This window comes from Lontra canadensis, unplaced genomic scaffold, assembly GCF_010015895.1.
Source record: "Lontra canadensis isolate GAN:19392208 unplaced genomic scaffold, GSC_riverotter_1.0 scaffold65, whole genome shotgun sequence".
NCBI lineage: Eukaryota > Metazoa > Chordata > Mammalia > Carnivora > Mustelidae > Lontra > Lontra canadensis.
The window spans coordinates 5,356,131-5,377,491 of record NW_022631059.1 but is presented as its reverse complement, the minus strand read 5'-3'; the positions used below and the strand labels follow the sequence as shown (position 1 = coordinate 5,377,491).

General features: G+C 53.7%; 1 protein-coding gene across 1 annotated transcript in view; it reads right to left on the bottom strand.

The window, feature by feature from the left end:
• BMP7 (bone morphogenetic protein 7) overlaps positions 1-15,900 on the bottom strand; it is an 86,160-nt gene extending 70,260 nt beyond the window's left edge. Inside the window, exon 1 of the mRNA XM_032878918.1 lies at positions 14,952-15,900. Coding sequence (XP_032734809.1) covers positions 14,952-15,369 — 418 coding nt within the window. The 5' untranslated portion in view covers positions 15,370-15,900. The remainder of the gene's footprint in view (positions 1-14,951) is intronic.
• Between the last annotated feature and the right edge of the window lie 5,461 nt (positions 15,901-21,361).

Genomic DNA, 21,361 nt, shown 5'->3' with positions numbered 1-21,361 from the left:
TCTTTTAAAAAATCTGTAATGGGAGTTGAGTTAAAAAAGTAAGTGTAATTTTTAAAATGTGAAGTCACCTACAGAAATGCAGTCTCGCACAGGAGGGCCCCGGGCAGGGCTGGGAGAGGGATTCACAGGCGTCCCAGAGAGCGGCTGCCTGCAGACCCATCAGCGAATCAGGGGCTCGCCCATCACCATGTTCATGCTCATGGAAGGGCCTAGAAGAGACTCTGTAGCTGACGGTGCTCCAAAGGCAGCCCCGGGAGGGGCCCCCGTTTGCCGAGAGCTCCCTGCTACTATCTGGGATGGTCCCACAGGCCCCGAGGTCTGAGCCACCCCACCTTACAGGGACACTGCTAGGGACTGAACTGTGCCCCCAAATTCACCTGTTGGAGCCCTAAGCCCAAAATGATGGGACTAAGAGATGAGTCTTCAGGAGATACGAGGTTTAGATGAGGTCATGAGGGTTGGGGTCCCCTGCAGGAGCCAGTGTCCCCACAGAAAGAGGAAGAGGTGGGAGCTCCAGCTCCCTGCCTTGCCAGGATGCTCGCAGCGCGGGTCCACAAGCCAGGGAGAGAGACAAACCCAACCATGCCGGGGGTCTCACCTCAGACCTCCAGCCTCCTGCACTGTGGGGAAATACATGTCTGGGCTTTAAGCCCCCCAGGGTAGGGTACTCTGTTCTGGCTCAAGCTGACTGAGGCAGAAACTGAGGCCCTAAGTGCTGTGGTGCTTCCAGTGACCGGCCCGAGGTCACACACTGTCCCCAAAGCTGGGCGAGTGGCTGGTCTTCCCTGACCTCCCCTCTCCTCACGCTTAGTAACAAATGTGGGAATCGTGCTAACGGCTGCTGTGGGGAGGACCTTACTTAAAAAGGAGAAATGTGGGGCACCTGGGTGGCTCAGAGGGTTAAAGCCTCTGCCTTGGGCTCAGGTCATGGTCCCAGGGTCCTGGGATCAAGCCCCTCATCAGGCTCTCTGCTCAGCGGGAAGCCTGCTTCCTCCCTTCCTCCTCTCTCTCTGCCTGCTTCTCTGTCTGCTTGTGATCTCTGTCAAGTAAATAAAATCTTTAAAAAAAAAAAAAAAAGGAGAAATGTCAGGTATTCAGATCAAAAAATGAGGGGAGGGGCGCCTGGGTGGCCCAGTGGGTTAAGCCTCTGCCTTCGGCTCAGGTCATGATCTCAGGGTCCTGGGATCGAGCCCCGCATCGGGCTCTCTGCTCAGCAGGGAGCCTGCTTCCTCCTCTCCTCTCCCTGCCTGCCTCTCTGTCTACTTGCAATCTCTCTCTGTCAAATAAATAAATAAAATATTTTTTAAAAATGAGGGGACACAGGAAATGCTACCCCATGGAATTCTCCATCAATGGAGTTCCAAAAATAAAAATCAAAAACCAAATACAAGTGCAATTTTACTGTGAATTTTTCATTAATTCATGAAGAGTGGGCCAGCCCACAGTGAGTGCGTACATCTGAGGGGTTGCTGGTGCCCTGAGCTGGTGCCGGGTCTGACGATGGTTTGGTGTTTCCTTCAAACCTGCATCGATAAATACAGATTGGAACCAGCCAGAGGCGACTTGCTCTGATAACAGGACTTGTCCTAAGGGAACTAGCTTCCGGGTTTGATCGTGTCCTGTGAGCACCATCAAGTTTCCCGCCTCTCTTCTGGGGCTACACAGCTAGGGGCAGACCCCAGCCCTGCAGAGCTCAGTGTGGGGGACACACTCGCGCCCCGCTGTCACCCCCAGAATGAGCCGGCGGCGTCCCCTGCCCAGAACGCCCAGAGGAGCTGCCCCCATTAGGAGTGACCACATCACTGTCGGCAGTATGAGTCCTGGGCACCTCGCGCCCCTGGGGCACCGAGCTTGGCTCTCCTCCTGCCTCCGCACAGGGGACCCCCCATAGCTGCCCAGGAGCCAGGCCCCGCTACTGACCCAGAGGAGGAAATGGACCCGCACGGTATTATCACCCGCCCAAGGTCACGAGGCTACAAGGGGCAAAAGTGGGATTTAGACTCATAGGTTCTTACCCAGAGCTGGTCTTAACTACCACCTGAGATGTTTGAGGAGAATTGGGGGGGGGCTATGGAGAGGAGGCTACAAGGACCAAGCAAATTTAGGAGGAGCCTAAAAGCGCCTTCATAGGGATTCACGGTACACGCCTCCCAGTCCAGAGGCTGAGAAGCCATCAGAGGAGCAATCTGCGTAAATCAGAGTTTCCTCAAGCTAGGAGGAGCCCCTCTGCATGGCTAGCAGGACAGATGGTGCATTGTGTCGCTGATCATCTGCAGAGCGACAAAGAGGGGGTGGGTAAAACTCGGGAATTTTTCATGTTTATCCCTTCCCAGGTAGAGGGTACGGACAGTCAAAAGGTCAGCAAAAAAAAAATTTTTTTTTAAGATTTTATTTTATCTTTGTGAGAGAGAGAGAGAGATGGAGCAGAGGGAGGGTCAAACAGAGAGGGAGAAGTAGACCCCCTGCTAAGCAGGGAGCCTGACATGGGACTACATCCCAGGACCCCCAGATCGTGACCTGAGCCGAAGGTAGACACTGAACGGACCGAGCTCCCCAGGCGCCCCGGGCAGACCTCCATAACCCACCAGATAGGAAGTGTTCCAAGGCTCTGGAGAGCACAGACTCTGTGGCAGTGACCCCACTTCCGCCACAGGGGGAAAGCAGACGCCAACAATACATCAGTGGTCATGTCCCAGTCAAGCCTTACAGACGCTGGAATTTGAATTTCATCTAACTTTCAAATGTCGTGAACTAGTATTCTTCTTTTGATCATTTATCATCCTTTAAAAAATTACATAAAAACGATTCTTGCTCCCAGGCTGTGCAAACACAGACGGAGGTTCGAATTTGGCCTGTGGACTGTGGTCTAAAGCCAGCAGCTTTCCCTGCTGGAAGCAGGTCTGGAGGGAGCTATGGTGGCCGTGGCCATGGCAACACGTGGCTTCTCTGCTCCCCCCCTCACCCCCGGTAAATTACCTGCAGACAGAGGAGGCCAGGTAAGAGAGGTTTTTGCCCTAATTCCTCCCAAGGGACAAAAAAAGAGGAACCACTTTGACGGGTATGTTTCGTAACCTTTTAGTATCGTGGGGCAAAAGGCACTGGAAGACTGTTCTGCTCCCAGGAGGTGATGCTGCTCTGTAGAGATGTGATGTCCATCTCTGTCCCTAGAATGTTGCAAACCCAGGCTGTGCTGTGTCCCAGGAGAAGGCTCACATTCTGATTCCAATCTGTGTTCCTTTCAACCGGAAAATAATCCATCCGTCTAGAAAAGCTGGCTTCCCCCAGTTATTGCCATGAACCGATGGTTTGAACCAAGGGCTCTCAAATCAATTTCCAACTTGGAGGAAAGCTACCCTAAACCAGCGGTTCACCACTGGGGGCAATTTTGCTCCCTGCCCCCCCTTCACTCCAGGGTGGGGGAACATTGGAAATGTTGGGAAACATTCTTGGCTCTCACGGCATTGGCTTGGGGTGCCCCTGGCATCTGGTGGGCAGGAGCCTGGGATACTGCCCAACATCTTGTAACACACAGGACAGCTCTCACAACGGAGAACTGGTCTGGCTAAAAACGGAGGCGTGTCAAGGCTGGGAAACTCTGCCCTAAACTACCTAGAAAAGGCATTTCCCAGTTCCTGAGCTGAGCCACAAGAGAACCAGAGACTTCTGGACCCCCTTTCCCATCCCCCCCACCACCAAGCATATTAAGACGACGAGGAGCTCAGGGTTCAAGTTGGTATAAGGCAAGTCGCTTCATTTATTGTTTCCTCCTAAAGGAAATGACCAACTGGTGCCTCTACCCTATAAACGTTTACTAGCCCTGGAAGGTTCGGGGGCCCCACTGCCATTTTTAAGGGCTTCTCTCTCAACAAATGTTAGGTCAAGTCAGTCAGACAGTGGAACCTGAGAGAGGGGGAGATGGTGGGGGGCATTTTACAAAGTTCAGGACCGGGAGGAAAACCAAAAGACCTGACACGACCTCCCCGCCCTGTCTCTCGTGCTCATAAATGAATGTCTGCCTCACACTGGGCATCTCATGAACGGGGCAGAAAGAGTTTTAAAGGTCTCGAGGCACAGCTGCTTGGGGTTTTCACTCACCAGCTGAGTCCCCGTTGCTCTTGTGGGGCTGGAGATTGATGAGTTATTGGTCCTTGGGGCATGAGACCCTGAACACACTCCCAGACTGGGTCTCTGGGAGGCTTTCCCGGTACCTTGGACTTGGGAAAAAATGTAATCACAAAGAAGAACACAGAGGAAAATGCAACAAATATTCAGGTACCGCAGCTGAGAATTAACAAGAGTTAATATCCCGGTTGCTTCCTTTGTGATAAACTTTTTCTTTTACAATCATTTAGGATTTACAGAAACGTTGCAAAGACAGTGCAGAGTCCCAGAGCACCCTCAGCAGGTTGCCTCAGCGCCAACATCCCCCAGGGCCACAGGACACTTGTCAAAGCGGAGAAATGAACATCAGTGTTCGTTTCTCCTTACTAGTAACTAAACACCAGATTGTTTTTCAGATTGCACCAGTTTTTCCACGGCTGTCCGTGTTCTGTTCCAAGAACTGATCCAGGATACCACAGTGTACTTCCTAATGGTTTCTTATTAAGGGAAGGAAAACCTGAAGGGAACAGTCAGTTTACTTAAAATTTCTCCCCAATCGCATTCTCGCCCTCCTCCGTCCCCCTCCCCAGAGGCAGCTGGTGTGAGTCCAGCAGCCCCTGTTATGTTTCCCGCATGAAACTAACTGTGTACGGAACCACTAAGGACATATAGTATTATCTGGTGCCGTCCTGAGTGTGTGTTTTGACACAGTGAAAAATGGTTACACCTAAACATCCTTCTGCAACTTGCTTCCTCCCTCTTGACATTGTTTTGAATCGGTATTGATACATAAGAAAGAAGACTTTTGATTCCCTTCTGGTTTATTATAAACTTATAAATAAGTTTAATACAAATCTATTTCTCCAAACCCCTGCTCATGGACGTTTAGACCGTGGGTGATTTCATACTATTACAAACTATGCAATATTTACTCTGGTACATTCATGGTCTGTTCTCCAGTGCCTTGAGGTATTGCTATTAAATGACCAATCTCTATTCTCTGGTTTCTCTTGAGATCACATAAACTACCAATCTCTAGTTACCTCTGGGATTTCCCCCATCGGAGGAGCATGTGGGGCATGGAGGAGCCCCAGTACATGGTACTCGGGACCCTGGGCCCTGACAATTGTTTGAAGTCATAGAGATGAAGAAGGAGGGGTTATCGTAAGCAGGATGGATAGCAGAAGAAAGGTCCACGTTGCTCATCTCTATACCCACCTTCAGTGCTCCAAGCCACAACGTCAAGGGCTCAGTGTGTGCTTAGGTGGTCTCAACACCTCTCTCCCTGTGGGTCCCCCGCCCCATGCACATACCTCCATGGGGCCAGGAGGAAAGAGTGTATGGCTTTACATTCAGCAAGAGCTGGATTCAAATGTCAACCCCACCACTTCCTAGCTATGCAAGTTTTGGAGCCCCTTTTGTCTCCTCCCTAAAATGGGAATAAAACCACTTGTGTTGCAGACAGCTGAGAGAATTCAATGAGAAGCCCAATAAGGAGGGTATCGTAAATCCACTGCTGCTACAAAAAGATCTCAACCCTCCCACTTTATCACTATGATTTATTCCAGCGATGCCTTTAGGTAATGAAGGACTCTGTGAATTCAGTCTCTAGAGTCAACCATGTGACATTCTACCCCACTACAAATTGCCTCTGAGGCTCAGGAAGAAAAGGGAGCAGTCCCATTCAGGGCAAGACTTCATGCCACAGCAGTCACCTGCAGGACCCACAGAAACCCGGCCAGGACAAGCACCTCCCCAGCCAGGACCCCAGAGGCATCCTCCTTAATTCTCAGGGTCATGAAGCAGACTAAGGCTGAAGCACGCTTTTGCTGAAAGACAAGTCCCAAAGAAGCGAGTCATTTACAAGTGGGGATAGAGTGAACCGTGTGAACACCTCAGTGATGCAGAAACTTCTAGAAACACTGGTCTCCAAAATGGGGTGCGAGCACTTGAGTGAGGCTAGGGGGTCCATTGGGAGATGGGGAAAATATTACAAGCACAATTAAGGAAATGTCAAGGACCGATGGCCAACGGGGAAGGTGGAAATGAGCAGCCGAGCTGCATAACTGTGAAACGAAAAGAGAGGATCTTGTCGCAGCCAACAATCTCTTTGTCCCAGTTCCATGTTCTTCTGGAGATGCCCGGGCTCCATCAGGTGCTTAGGGTTGTAGTTTCCCACCGACCTTCCTTCTGGTGTGACCCCGTGACTACCTCTGATGAATGAAATGGGAGCACAAGTGGGGCATTCCCCTCCAGGTGGAAATTTTTAAAGCCCAGGCACAATTCAGAGACTTTCCCTCTGACACAGTAACTGGTGACACTGGAGACAGTGTCATCCCCATCAGCCAGGGGACCTGAGGACCTCCCACCTGACCAAAGTGCAGAGCCCCCTACCAACCCGCGATGGAGCCATAACTTCATACGAGAGAACCAACCTCTATGGGTTTACCCCCCATCCCCGCCAAGACTGTGGGGGTTTTCTGTTAATCACGTGAGGACTTCACTTAGTCCAAATAGACAAATGAAGGATGAAAATAATCAAAATGCAGGACCAGACCTTTAGCTCACTGATCCCCCACTGCTGAACCACGATTTTGAAAGACATTAAAGTCTATCGCATAACATTAATGAATCTGTGACAGCAAAATGAAACGTGTCTTGTTCATTAAAAGCAGTCATTTCATACTAATTAATAATGATCAATTAGTTGAAATGTGTATTAACGATTGTCAGAATTTTATATTGTTTTTATCTCCTTACATGTATATTTTAGTCTATGTTTTTTAAGGTAAAAATATATACATATATATGTACTGAAACAGTAGGATTTATTTCTATTTAGGGTGTGGACCGGAGATTTACTGGCGGGGACGTGAAATCAAAAAGTATTTAGAAGACGCTGCATTAGAACACCTTCAACTCATTCACACACACGAGTAGCCAACATCCGAGCACTGTGCCATGAGAATTTGGCACGGCACTGCAAGAACGGGATAACAAGAATGTCTGAAAAAGTAGTCAAGAAAGGAGTCCTTTATCAAAGGCCAAACACAAGTCAGTGAGACCACACAGTCCCTTGCCGGCCTCGGTTGGCAAGGTTAAATCACCGGGCAGACGGGACTGGGACCACGATAGAACCAGTCGAAGCCGACCATCATGCTAAGTGTTTACCATTTTTTTCTTTTTTCCAACTACATGAAAGCAAGAGAGAGGCCGGCCTTACAAGACAGTACAGGCCTAACTCGGATGCTTAAAAACATGCAAGTCCTCAATTTTGGAAACACTGCAAGTTTTTATTCACGGCCAAATTTAATTAAGCCAGACAACAAAGGATTGGAACTTGAAAGCTACTCTGGGGAGATAAAGATGTGAAAGAACAACATGTGACCTCAAAGATGCAGGGAAACCTAATACTCACCGAGTCAGATTTTTCAAACAGTACAGAAAGAGCTGAAGGGAATTTACGGGAAGCCTTGAGTGATTAAGCCCACCCCTCGTCTTGGGGCCCTGGAGACATTCTCTTTCGTGCCTGGGTCTCCAGAGGCTTCTCAACGCAGGGCATGGACACAGGGCTTTGTCGTGGCCCCATCCCAGCTGGGGGAGTGGGGGGCAGCCTTGCACCTGCTCCAATAAAGAGCGGCGAAGGCTGTGCTGTTCTGTTAATGAACGCTTTGGGCTTGTCACTCCCTTGAAGGAAAAGACAATTTGTACTTTGACCATCTTCCAGAAGGGGTGGGAAGAAATACTTCAGTCATGTGCTTTTTTTAAAATTAAAACTTATTATTTTGGAATAATTTTTGACTTAGAGAAAAGTTGCAAGGATAGTACAGAGAGTTCCCAGATACCCCTCACTCAAGTCTCGGCTTGCCTCATAATGAAATTTTTAGATAGCCATAGATGCTAAAAGCAAGAGAAAGAGTCCGCTTTACACTCTATCCTCAAATAAGTTGGGTCTTCTCAGTCAAACTTCAAGGACCTCTGAAAGAAGAAAATGTGTGTGTGCAAACATACACACACACACACACACACGCCTTTGGGGGGCCGTTTTCTAGACATCTTTAAAATAACATGGGTGGCTTCATCTCAATACTTTATGGCTAAGTATTTTAAAATTGATATTTGGGGTACCCAGGTGACTCAGTAGGTTAAGAGTCAGACTCCGGGTTTTGGATCAGGCCGTGATCTCAAGGTCCTGGGATCGAGCCCCGCATCGCACCGGGCTCTCTGCTCGGCAGGGAGCCTGCTTCCTCTGTCTCCTCCTACCTCTCCTCCTACTTGTGATCTCTCTCTCTGTCAAATTAATAAATAAAATCTTTTTTAAAAAACCCTAATATCTGGACTTATACAGCAAAGCGATTAGTGATGCGGTCACCACAATAAAACAGGAGCCACTGTCTATTGTGCCCCTACTGTGTGCGAACAAGCGTGATACAATTTTTTTGTCTTCATGAGGCTCCGTGAAGGAGGGAATTATTATCCACCTTTATAAAAAGAGGAGACCCACTCAGAGATGTTAAGAAACTGGTTCAAGGTCACACAGCTAATAGGCACCCATAGTGGAAACAGACACATGGGTTTAAGCTGTGTCAAAAGAGAATCGCTGTGGATGCCGGTCCATTCTCCCTTGCCAAGTCACACCCTCGGCTGTCACTGAGAACTTCCGTTACACAGCGGTGAAGCCCCCAACCCCCCACTCCATATATCACCCAGAATTAGCTGCAAAGTGTCAGGAAACTTGGCCAGGCAGCCCCAAGCATCAGCGAGGGCTGGAAGCCTTCACTGTGAAGCCCTTTATAGAAAGCCGCAGTTGGCAGCCCCCTCTCCTGCATGGGAACAAATTAACATTGGCATTCCAAACACAGGAAAGGAAGGAAATTGGAAACACAGTTTATACTTGGCCAGCCCTTTGAAATACTGTACCATGCTACCGACATCAATTAATGGAAAGCAGGGTTGTGCTGAGAGGCTCTGGTTTGGAAATGCATTAACACACGTTAAACATGTTTGTACAGGAACCGGATTATAAGCACCCTGGCTCCAAAACAATAAAGCAATTACCCTAAAACTGGGGCTCTCTGAGTTGTCATTAATTCAATCCACTCCACGCGGATCAGCAAAGGCTTTGCGCGGCTCCCAACAATGCCTTCTGCCATGAATGTTGAAAGGACACATCGCACATGCTTCTCGAAGTTGCTCACAAGTGTCAAACTTCATGCGCCCCTCATATCCCCCCAAATCATAAACACTCCCCTGGGGGGGGGGCAGAAGGCACAGTGGCAGCACCGTTGCTGGTCCAAACTGCCATTGCACGCTGGGTTCGCACTGTCTCTCGTCGGGGAAGGTTAACTGCAAAATATCTGTTCCATATTAAGAAATACCAAGTCACATTTTGGTCAAATAGTATTTGTCAAATGCCAGTCCCTGCAAAACGCAGATTTCAACTGCAGCTGAACACACAGCTAATACCAAACGGTTCACATAATGGCCCTCGTCAGACACGGGATGGTTTGCAGCGAAAAGAACCCCCCCCCCTTCCTCTATAAACTGTTCAGGAATTGGAAAGAAAACATCTGAAGCTCTGGAATAAAGTACTATGCCTTGAGCTGCCCGGTACAAAAGACCCGGCATGCTGGGCGCAAGGACTTTCGGAAACGACCAAAAAGGCAAGCGCCCACTTAACGCCCGATTTTGTAAGAATGCTTCAGAGGGAAGCTTGTAGAAGATGTGGGTGAATCCCAACGTTTCTGGCTCACAATGAAAGAATCGGCTCGTTTCTTAGAAGCCCAGCCTCCCTAGGCACCTTGCCCATGGATGTGCCCACCTGCGCGCGCGCGGCCCCGGGGATCCCGGGGACCCGCATTCCCGGGGCCCCCGCCCCTGCTCCCGCGCCCCGGGGACGTCACCTCGCAACGCCACGCTGCTCTGGGATCCATCCAGTCCGAGCAGTTCGGGCGTGTGGAGCTAAATGTGTTATCATTTTCACCACAAATTAACAGTTTCTATGTAAATATTGGTATTTCCTCACCCCATGAAGGCGAGAGGAGGCAAAATGGCACCGGCGCATTTGATTCAAACTAATTAAAAGCAGAGGGTCGTGCAACTCAATATATTGATTTTACCAGTGGGACTTAAGTCTTTTATAATAAGTGTACACAGCTGCAGCGCCCTCCCACCACCACGTTTTAAAGGCTAATCCTCGCATTCCTTCTGACAATGACATGACAGGTCCCACACATCCCTGCCTGCGCCCTAACCCCGCAGACACTGCCAGCGCGCATTACGGCGAAGCGTCGCAGCAGCCTGCCAGAAACAGTGTGTCGACAGCCCCCAGCTAGGTCTGAAGAGTGATGGCCAAAAAATTAATACGGCCAGCCCTTCGGGCTCTCCATGCTCCATGTTCATCCGGCAAAACGGCTGGGCAGGCCGCGGAGGGTGGGGACTGGGGAAGCGTTAGGACACGCCGATTCTTGCAAGGGGCCAAAGATGACCTTACCCAACAGGGGAAAAAAAAGATATTAAAGCGATAGGGGTGATCAATCAAGTTAGATGGGACTCTCCCCGGAATGAAGTCATCACTTGACTCTGAGTGCAGCAGGCATGTGACATTCGCTCATATCGCAGGCATCCCCGCGGTCAGGGGATCGGACCCCCGCTGTGTTTGATAGCCCTACTAGGCGATAAAAGGGTCTGGACCGCGGCTCGCTTCTCTCTGGGCATTCACAGAATCGTCCCTTTACTGCCCAGAAATCCAGCTTTACCTGGGCCACCTCCCTTACACCTCGGGTGGACCGCCCCACAACCCAGCGAGAGCCCTTGGAATAAAAACCAAAAATAGTCCCGTAGGCTGGCATCCAGGGCTCGGCCTTAACCTGCTTCGATTCCAGAAGGGAAGTACAAAGAAGACCAACAAAGTTCAAATCTGGGTCAGATATATCCTTGGGAAAAGGCGGGGTCCGGGGGGAGAGGGGGTGTGTGGAGAAGATCTTTGATTTAAGAACCAGGAAAATGAGGTTTGAAAGGAGTGATTTTGAAAGGGTTGCTAAAAACACAGCTGTTGGGGCTCTCTTCGCTGGAGCGTAGGCACTCTGCAGCAAGCAAGCAAGCAGGGGAAGCCTGTGTGACATCTGTATTAACCTCTGGCTGCTTACCAGTGAGGGCCGTTGCTCCAAGTGCTGGAATGTGGAACAGCCCCTTCCAAATTTTAACACAAGCCAGGTTACAGCTGCAAATGCCTGCAGCCCAGTGCTCCTTTCACGAAGCACTCCCTGAAGGAAATTTTTAAACTGTAACAGAATCTTTTTCTAATACTCTACAGTGGTAGGGCCTGTTCTTAAGGGGCAAGAGGAGAGATCTTCATGCCAAACACTTGTCAACAAAACGGACAGCCAGACGGTCTAAAGCAAAAACTACACAGCCTTCTCCCTGCTCCCCAGCTACGTTAACAAAAGCCACTTTTATACAGAGTCTGATAATGACCGGTTTCCAACTTTTTTTTTAATTGAACTTCAAAGATTAAAACAAATTTGGTTCTTTCATAACCTGAGCCAGAGAGGAACACGCGTCACACACCCCTAATGCCAGCCGGCTGCTTTTTGAAGATTCCAAAAAGAGCTGCAGGATTTCTCCAGAGGGGGGAAAGTGGGAGGGGGCTCTGGCGGATTCCGTCTGCAGAACTCACATTGCCTGGGGACAATTTCAGAGGGGGTAGCCTGTTTCGAATTCCAAAATTAAGTCTACACAGAAGAGTCAGGGGCTTGTTAATCCAAAGCAGTTTGCAAATCTCGCCATTGAACCCAAGGGGCCCCGGCTGAGAAGATGTGGGTCCCCCTCCGTAACTCAGCTAGCATCACACGGGGCTTCATCAGACAAGCTGGTCTTTGTCAGAAGCTGGGGCATCTGGTTTTGCCCTATATTCTCCTCTAGCTCCCTCTCTAGTTTAGATCCCACTCAGCCTGGCAGAAAGCTTGAATTCCAAGGAGAACGACTTAGAGGAACAAAAACCAGTTTGGCTGCAGACAGAAGAAGAATCAACGCACCAGGTCTGCAAAAGCCTTCAGGATCTGGTCAGAGGTCCCCCAAGCATGGCAGGACAGCATCGGTATGCAATGGAGGGAGGAGGGGGACAGTGGAGAGAGCCAGCAGCCCCCCACTAAGTCGCCCCAGGGCCCCTGCGAGGGTTACCAAGTGATGATCTGATAGGGACGAATGACATTTTCTTATAATTGGATAAAGTGTGAGACTAAATGCACTTTTAGAAAACTTTGTATGTTACAGAGCAATTATGATTTGCAACCCAAGGAAAAACAGTGTGCTTCCTCAGCAAACTTATCTTCCTGGGTCTTCCTTGGTCTCCTACACACTCCCCTCCACCCCCACTGCCACCCCCATCCCAGGCCCCTCCTATGAAGAAACTCCCCAGCCCTGGACAGAATGGAGGGGACAGGCAGTTTACTCCTCCCGCGCTGGTGCCAAGCAGAAATGAAAGGCCACCCTTAAAGGATCTGCAGGCAGAGTCTTGCCAAACGGCAGGCCAGGTCTTCCCCCAACTAATTACCTCGAGTTTTAGGGACGGCGCGGGAAAGAAAACAAGGTCAGCGCACTCTGTTAAAAGCCACTGCGCCATCTAATTTGGAGTGATGTTCCAGAAAGCAAGACCTGAGAAAGTCAGGACTGTCCCACAAAGCCCAAAGCCAGCCGAACTGATTAAGAGGCTCAGACAAGCTGGTCTTTGTCCTTTCAAGATGAAAGAAATGGGGCTAACGGGTTGAAAGGTGTGTGCACAGCCGAAGGAGGAGAACCACCCGGCTGTGGCCTTCCCAAACCAGTCCCGGCTTGCTCCCACCACCAAGGGGGAGCAAACAATGCTGCCCCAAGGTTCCCAGAGATACCCAGTTAGCAACGTTCTCCTGCTCTGGGCTGGGGGTAGTGGTGGGGCAGGGGGAGGAAGTCCTGACCACGTTGCTGGTCCATAGAAGCAGGGTGCTTTTCTGCCCTGGGTTAGCAGAAGCCAGGGCTCACAAATGCCTTTTTAATGACCCCAGCCTGTCTCTGAAGGCCACCACTGGGACCTGCTACATTCACTGGGAGTCACGGGTACCCAAAAGAACAGAAGATACCATAAATCCCTCACCAGAGAAAGGGCCTGGGGTGGGCGGGGGGTGGGTGGGGGGGAACCATGGGCTTCAGGACAGCTACAGAGCCCTGCTTTAATTTACACACACACATATCCATAGGTACACAGATACAGATTTGGAATTTTTCTTCAGTTTCTGGTATAGGTCATAAATACACATTGTGAAAAAAAAAAATCACAGACAAAAGTGCAAACCATGAAAAACTCAGACCCCAGCTCCCACTCCCAAGCCCCAGCCCCGGTCCTGCCCCGCCCCCCAGTAAAATCTATTTCCAGTTCACGGTGCCTTCTTCCAGTGGGAACAGATGATCTGCAAGCACATACGTAACCTCCCGGATCTGCACCTTGCTTTTTTCCACTTCATACATCTTAGAGATTGTTCTAAATCGGGACATACGGAGCTGCCTCCTTCTAGCTGGCTGCTTAGTATAATTTAAACTTTCTTGAAGATATTTTGGCATCTAAACCTCCCACCCCTTGCTCTCTGAAACCCGTTGCACTATTTGATTCTTGACTATTATTAAGGGCAGACAATGGCGACCCGGGCACCAGCGGGCCTTATCTGGGGCTGGAAGCCTTGGGGTTGATCCCCGGCTTACCCGCGCCTCCACCCACGCCCTAAGCCCCCCAACTGGGGGCTTCAATATCCCGGCGCTGTTAACGCGGCGCCCGTGGGCGTGAGTTTGCTGTCTCGACTCCGTTCGGATTTTCGCAGCAAGTTACACACGTAGAACGAAATGGGCTTAGGAAACAGCGCTATCGGGGCGTGTTATCTCGGAAACCAAATATTTGACCATCAGTCCTACAGCGCGCTGCCGGGGGTTAGTTAGAGCAAGTCTGGTGAATGTGCGTGCGCGGAGGGAGGAGGAGCCACCGCGCCCCTGCTGGAGCGCCAGCCCCCGGTCCCCGGGGCCCCTGTGGCTCGGGGAGTGAGCTAGGTTCCCCCATCCGCCCCCGGCAGAGTCTGCTCCGGGATCCCGCGCCACTCCATCGCGGAAAGCCGTGGTTTGAGCGCCACACGTGATAAACGCTGAAAATGGATTCTGCCCGCCTGGGACCTATCATTAAATATTTAAAATAGAAAGCTCCCAATGGCACCGTTTCTTCCCCAGCCAGGAGAGATGAGAGCCGGGGGCGGGGGGTGGGGGGGGAACGCCCGGTCGCAAGGAGAGGGGCCCGGAGACACTGACGGCACGCGGCACGCTAAGGCGGGCGCACCGCGAGGGGACAGGTAGGGCTGGCCCGGGCGGGGAAGGGGGCGCGACGCCTGCGATGCCAGTTCCAGACAGGGCTGAGAGGGGCCCCGAAAGGGCGGGAAGGCAGCTTCGCCCAGCAGGGCCCTTTCAATCCAGGTAGCAGGGGCCGCGCGGCCCGGCACAGCTCACATGACCCAGCCCCGCGCTTTGAACTGAGCCGCGGCCGGCCCGGCGCCTCCAGCCCCAGAGGTGCGGCCGCCGACTTAACCCGGAGGGGGCTTTGGACCAGCCCTTTCCTCCGTGGAACTCCCACAGGCCAAACGAGCCCTGCTCGCCCTACCTGGGGCGCGCTCAGCTTGGGGTCCCCTGGGGCTGGGAGTAGGACACCCTCGGCCAGGCACTGCGGTTTTGCAAACGGCCCCGGAGTGTAAAGATGGGCGGGCTGGATGTAAGAAGCGGCCCCCTCCCGGTCCCGAAGCGCCTCCTGACCGAGGCGCTCCCCCCCTCCTGCCCTCACTCACCGAGGTTGACGAAGCTCATGACCATGTCGGCGTCGGTGAGGAAGTGGCTATCTTGCAGGCTGGCCAGAGGGGGGCCCTGGGTACTGAAGACGGCCTTGTACGGGTAAGAGAAGCCCTGGCCGTCGGGCCCGCCGCCCTCCTCCACCGCCATGGCATTGTACAGGTCCAGCATGAACATGGGCGCCGAGTTGTGCTTGCCCTGGAGGTGGGGGCGCGGGCGATGGGGCAAGCCCAAGATGGAGAGGATCTCGCGCTGCATCTCCCGCCGCTCCTGGCTGCGGAGGCGCCGGTGGATGAAGCTCGAGTGCACCTCGTTGTCCAGGCTGAAGTCGGCCAGGGCGGAGCGCAGCAGGAACAGGGGCGCCCAGAGCGCCACGAAGCTGTGGGGCGCCGCGGCGCGCAGCGAGCGCACGTGCATCGCGCCGGCTCTACGCGCGACCCGGGCTCCGGGCACCCGGCACCCGGGCCCGCGCCGCCCCAGGTGGCGGAGGGGGGCAGGCGGCCGTCCACGCCGCTCGGTCACTTGCTGCAGACGGGCCCCGCTGCGCCCGCGCCAGACATGGCCCCACCCCGGCCGGCTGCGCTCTGCCCGGACCCCCGCCCCCTGCTCGGCGATAGCCACGGGGCCCCTAGCCCGGCAGTGGCCCGGGCGCACCGCGGGGCTTAGAAACCGGCTGGAGCGAGCGAGCGAGCGAGCGAGCAAGGAGGAGGGCGCGGGTGGGAGGAGCAGCCAGCAAACCTAGGAGCCGGGAGAGCTAGCGCCGGGGAGGCAGCGAGGCGGTAGGCGAGCGAGCGCTCCTTCCTCCCGCGCCGCTCGCGCTCTCGCCCTCGGGCGGCGGTGACCCACTCTCTTCCGAACTCCCGCGCGGAGAACAAGGGCCCCGAGTCGCTCTCCCAGCCGCGCGCGCCCTTGATCGCACGAGAGGCCGCCTCCGAAGCACCAGGCTGGTACGCGCTGGGGCCTGGGAGGAGGAGGAGGAGGACGGGCTTCCAGGGGCCCCTCCCGCGCCCGCGGCCTCCCACCTGCCCTCGGCCCCGCCCTCCTCCCGGCTGCGCCCAATGGGTTCATTCATTCCTTCTAGTGCGCTCTACAAATATTTACCGAGTGCCCACAGGGTGCCCAGCGCCGCGCTGAATGCCGCGGGGATGCGGAGGGAGGAATCCGAGCCCGCCCGGCCCTCTCGGGACTCAAGTCGGGACAGGGAGGAGGCCTGAGTGGTACCCGTGGGATTCGTTTCTGGCCGAGGGAAAGAAGCTGAAGGAGTGCGGAGGCAGCGCAGCAATCCGAGAAGGCTTCCCGGAGGAGATGACCCCAAGTCTTTCTCGTCCCTTTGCACCACTACCGCTCCATTTACTCCAACCACGCGGACCCCTCCGCGCCTCCCAGAACTTACCGCTAGCTTGTCTTTGCACTTGCCATTCGTTCTGCCCGGAATTTTATCCCTTCCATTTAAACCCTCCCACCTCCATCTCTGCCTAGCTCCGATGGCCAACCCTCCACCTCCAGGTGCCACTCGGGTGCCCCTTCCTCCCAGACCAGGAGAGAGAAGGTCGCCTCCCCTCCTCACCCCTACGCACATTTGTTTTATTTGCTTTAACTTCCCTCACCGTCTGGAATTACTCTTTGAGTTATTCGTGCCTTCCTTACCATCCTGTGTCCCACTGGAAACGGAGGAACCCCCGGACGGGTGGGGGTGGGGGGCGGAGGTCGCAGGCTGAGTTTTTGTCAGTCTCTTGTGCAACCACAGCGCCTTGAACCCAGGTCCCGGTAGCATCTGGGACTGCAAAATTTGTAGAAATGACTGAAATTGTGTGGACTGCTGGATTTCTTGCCCCCCACACACACCTTGTGGGCCCTGCTTATTTCCAAGCACTCCTCAGCCTGAGCCTACATACCCTGTCCCCAGCCCACTCCTGGGTCTGCCCTTCCCATCAGCCCCTGGCGGGCAGTGTCGTAGGAGTTCCCAGCCCCCCTTGCATCCATCCAGGCCACCTCTGAGGGGCTGGGCCTGGGACCTCCCCAGCCAGCCTCTCTGTCTCCCCTCCCAGCACTCATTCATCCTGCGGGCCTGTGGAGCCCCTCGGAGCCCAGCGCACACTGGCTGTGGGCACTGGCGGCGGGAACGTAGGGGAATGTCTCTGAGACCTCAGGTGAATCACTGTTCTTCAGGAGCCCCATGCCTTCTTCTGTAAAAATGGGAGCAAAATAGCTCTTCCCCCAGAACACACGTGAGGCCTTGGGTACAAGTTCAGCCTTGCCGCCTTCCCCTCCTGGCGCTGACCCGAAGAGGCAAACCCACAAGCTCAGGGTTCCCAGATGATGGGCTAGATGCAGGGGCCCCACAGGCAGCTTGGGATGAAAGAGAAAGGGCTGAGCTGGGGAGATAAGTGTTGGTGGGGGCAGTTTGGCCAAGCCTCATGTGGGGATGGGAGAAAGCTCCAGGACTGGTAAAGATAAACCTGGTCTTCTAGGGTTTTCTGGAGCAGCGCTGTTTCTGCCATGCGGCCCTCTGGGGGCTTTGGGACAAGATGGCAGCTTGAGGGGCCACGTGGCTGGATAGGCGAGGCCAGAAGCCAGGCGAGGAGAGCCATGGGAGCTTGCCGGTCATAGCCATTCCTATCACATCTTCCCGCCGTGTTATTGAGACCCCAGACTTCCAGATGGAACAGGTCCCGAGCCCCCCGGCCACCTGTCAGCTGAGGCAGTCTGAAAGCCCCCACCACCCGCCCTTTATCAGTGAGCTCCTCAGCAGAACTTGGCACGGTCCTTTCTGGGTGGCAGGCAGAGTGGGCTTCACAGGCTAACACCCACCTAGACACCCCGGTCTCCACGATCCGAAGGGTGTCACACTCGGCTTTCTATTCTCCTGCTTCAGTATCGCCCCTCTTCCTCATCCGTGAACAGAGAGCCCCCGTTTTCCTTTCGCACAGGGCCCTGCAAATTCTGTGGCCCATTCTGGTGCCAAGCACCGTGCGTGGTGAGGGAGCCCTCGCGGCCGCCGGCCGGACAAAGCTGACATTCGCTCCAGAGGAGCCAAAGCAGGAAGCTTCATCGGGATTTCGGGGCGGGAGGGGTGGCAGTGCTGTCCCTCACTTCTCTCAGGGAAGGAGGTGGTCTGCTCAGCCACTGGAGCCTGGCAGCCTGGGGGTCACGGGAGGGGCAGGGAAGAAAGACTCAGACGGGCGTCATGGGGCGTGGGAAGCTAACACAGGGACCTGCGGGGGCAGCCCGAGGGGTGCCAGCCGGCCTCCCGCGTCTGCTGCTGAGGGTGCAACCCAGATCCTCTAGGCCTGTGATGAAGATGGGAAATGAGCAGGGTGAGGGAGGGGAGGTGGGAAGTGGGAAGGGGTTCTCCTGGAGGGGACACCACGGACCTGAGTCCTGGAAGGCTGAGGGGAGACAGCTTTCCCAGGGACAGGCATCCTAGGCAGAGCGAGCAGCGGGCCCTGCAGGTCAGGAATGGGACCCCAGACTGGCCCCAGGGCTGGCCTTCCAGGGGCAAAGTCTCTGGGACTGCTCTCGCACTTCCAGCACCAGCTGGGATGAAGCGGGGTTGCTCTCTTCCAGAAAGCAGCAACCTTCTCTGCTTTGTACTCTCAAGTCTGGGCAAAGGGGGGAGGTGCGGGGGTGGTGGTGGTGGTGACGGGCATTTGCGGGAGGGGGGAAGGGGCAGCAGGTACTGGTGCTACTAATTTACATATGAAAACAACTGGTTGGCCAGCATCTACCCTGTCCCCCCTCAACCACAGGAAGGCCCTGAAGCAAGGATTATCCTCCCCTCACCTTGCATCCTGAGCCCAAGGGAGCCTGGCACACAGCAGGTGCTCAGTAAGTACCCATTGAGTGAATGAGTAAACAGCAGAAGCACAGCCAATACCTACAGAGCACTGTCGGCTGAGCACCTCCTAGGTAGGCACAAGCTGAGGTGTCTCCCAGACCCCTCACCCCTAGACCTTCTCTCTGGGATGCCATCTTTTCTCATGCAAGAAGGAGAGAAAACATCCAAGACCTGGGCAAGATAAGGTTCCCTCTGAATTCCCACAGCCTCATTTAGGCTTATCTTTCCTGCAATCCATGCTAGGGGGGAGGGGGTGTCCTATTTTCTCTTCTCATCCCCATCCCCCCGCTGACCAGGAGTGCCCAGCACTGCTCTAGGCCCTCAGGGAAGGCTTGCTTGATCACTGAATGGGTGGATGGATGCAAACAAATAGGCAACAACTGTCTGGCTGGGAATTCATCAGACGCTGCTTCAAGACACGTGTGATGACACCGGCAAACTCCGATTTTGTTTAGAGAAAGTCGGGTGGGAGCTAGCAGCCTGGTGCTGGAAGCCTGTCCGTCTGGTTTCACACCCCAGGCCTGCCACCTGGACTCGTGTCTCAGACAGTGAAACTCTCTGAGCTCAGTTCCCACATCTGTATAAGCGGAGCCTATTAGCACCCATCTCCTAGGGTCCCTTTTCTCCCAGAGCTGCCAGGAGGATTTGGAAGTGAAATCAATTCACATCAAGGGCTTTACAAAGTGCCTGGGGCACAGAGAAAGCATTTGATCAATGTGTGTTACCATCTGGATGAAAAGGAAAATATGTTAACAGGAAAGCCTTCTAAGTTAAAAATAACACAATTCTTCATGATGATCTGCTTTTGGGCCAAGCAGAGAAAGGTACATTTATCCTGACTATGAGATCCAGAGCAGGGGTGAGGGGTGAGAGCAGGAGAGCAGAGCGGGAGCCCATACTGGAGATGAAAGCGCAATGCTTGCTTTCTGACCCCCTCATTGTCCCCCCACGGCCCAGGAGCCTCCCTCCCTGGGGCTCTCTTATTTCCCAGCAGCCAGCACCCCAGCCCCCATCCCAGTTGTGCTTCCCGGAGCTGGGCACCTAGCGCTGGACTCCCCGGCCCGCCGTAACCCGATCTGCCCTAGTCTGCTCCACACCTGGGGCCGGCTTCGCCTGGCTGAAAGACAGCCTGGAAATGTGAGGGGTCTCATTGTATCTGGCCAGCCCAGCCGAGTGTCCACACCCCACGCTCGCCGGCCTCCCAGCACCCGGCAAGGAGTTTTCATTTCATACATCACCAGTCACATCTTGCCTAAGCGATTTTGCCCGAGTCAGCAAGCATCTGGAAGGCAATAAAAAAGAAGGGAATCCTGCCGCCCTCACATTCACGTTCAGCGAGAGGTAGGGAGCTCATCTTCACCATGGTACGTGGTACTGTCTGGCCTGGAGGAAGTTCAGCAGGCCAAGGGGCTTCCTGGGGGCCCCCTCCCTAGCCAAAGCAGTCTGGGAGCTGGTCCCACTTTTCACCCCTCTGGCCGAGACCTGATGACCTGGGCCTCGGACACCAGCATGGAGTAAGAGGCCAAGAGCTTCCTCATCCACAGGCTTTAAAATCCTCCCGTGCAGGGCACCTGGGTGGCTCAGTGGGTTAAGCCTCTGCCTTCAGCTCAGGTCATGATCTCAGGAGCCTGGGATCGAGCCCCACAACGGGCTCTCTGCTCAGCTGGCTGCCTGCTTCCTCCTCTATCTCTGCCTGCCTCTCTGCCTACTTATGGTCTCTCTCTGTCAAATAAATAAATAAAATCTTTTTTAAAAAGAATAAAATCCTCCCATGCAAATCCTTGCATGTGTCCACTTACCCTGGAGAGGAAATTATTTCAGCACACCTGTAACGGAATGTTGCTTCCCATGCCGATCTTCCATTGCCCTGGGGATTCAGACTCAAACTCGCTTACTCCGGGGCTTTCTTTGCACAATTTTTTAAACAGAGGGGTAAAATGCCGGACGGCTCCCGTCGGGCTTAAGTACATGCGTCAGTAGCCACAGCTGCAAATGGAAAACACAGACACAGACACACACACACACACACACACACACACACGCCAGAGAAAGCTGATCTCCGGATCTCCCAAACAGCTAAGAGGAAACTTCGGTTTTGTTTATTACTTGCACGGCTGTTATTTCTTCTTCAGTTGGAGGAGCCGCTTTGGAACCTTTACTCTTCCCAGTTCAGCTTTGGAAGGAGCCCTTTCCTCCTTCCCAGATGCGAATAAGAGTAGCTGATGGGTTGGAAGCCAGGCACCCGGTGCGCCCGACACTGCCTAAGCCCACGTCACCCTCCAACGTCACCCTCCAACGTGCACGGGGCTGCTCGACTTCTCAGACCACAGCGTAGACCAAGGTTCTGACAGTGACGTGCCCAGTGCAATGGAGACATTATCTGAAGCTACATCTGTCTACGCAGCCCAGGCTCTTAAACACCTAGTGGTTTAGCGATCTGGGACCAGATGGTTTCTCCCCCTTGCCTACGCCGAAAGCAACACTTCTCCATCCTGGCTGCGCACACGAATTCCTGGGGAGCTGTCGAACGCAGATGTCCACACAGCTGGTCCAGGTGGGTCTTGAGATTCT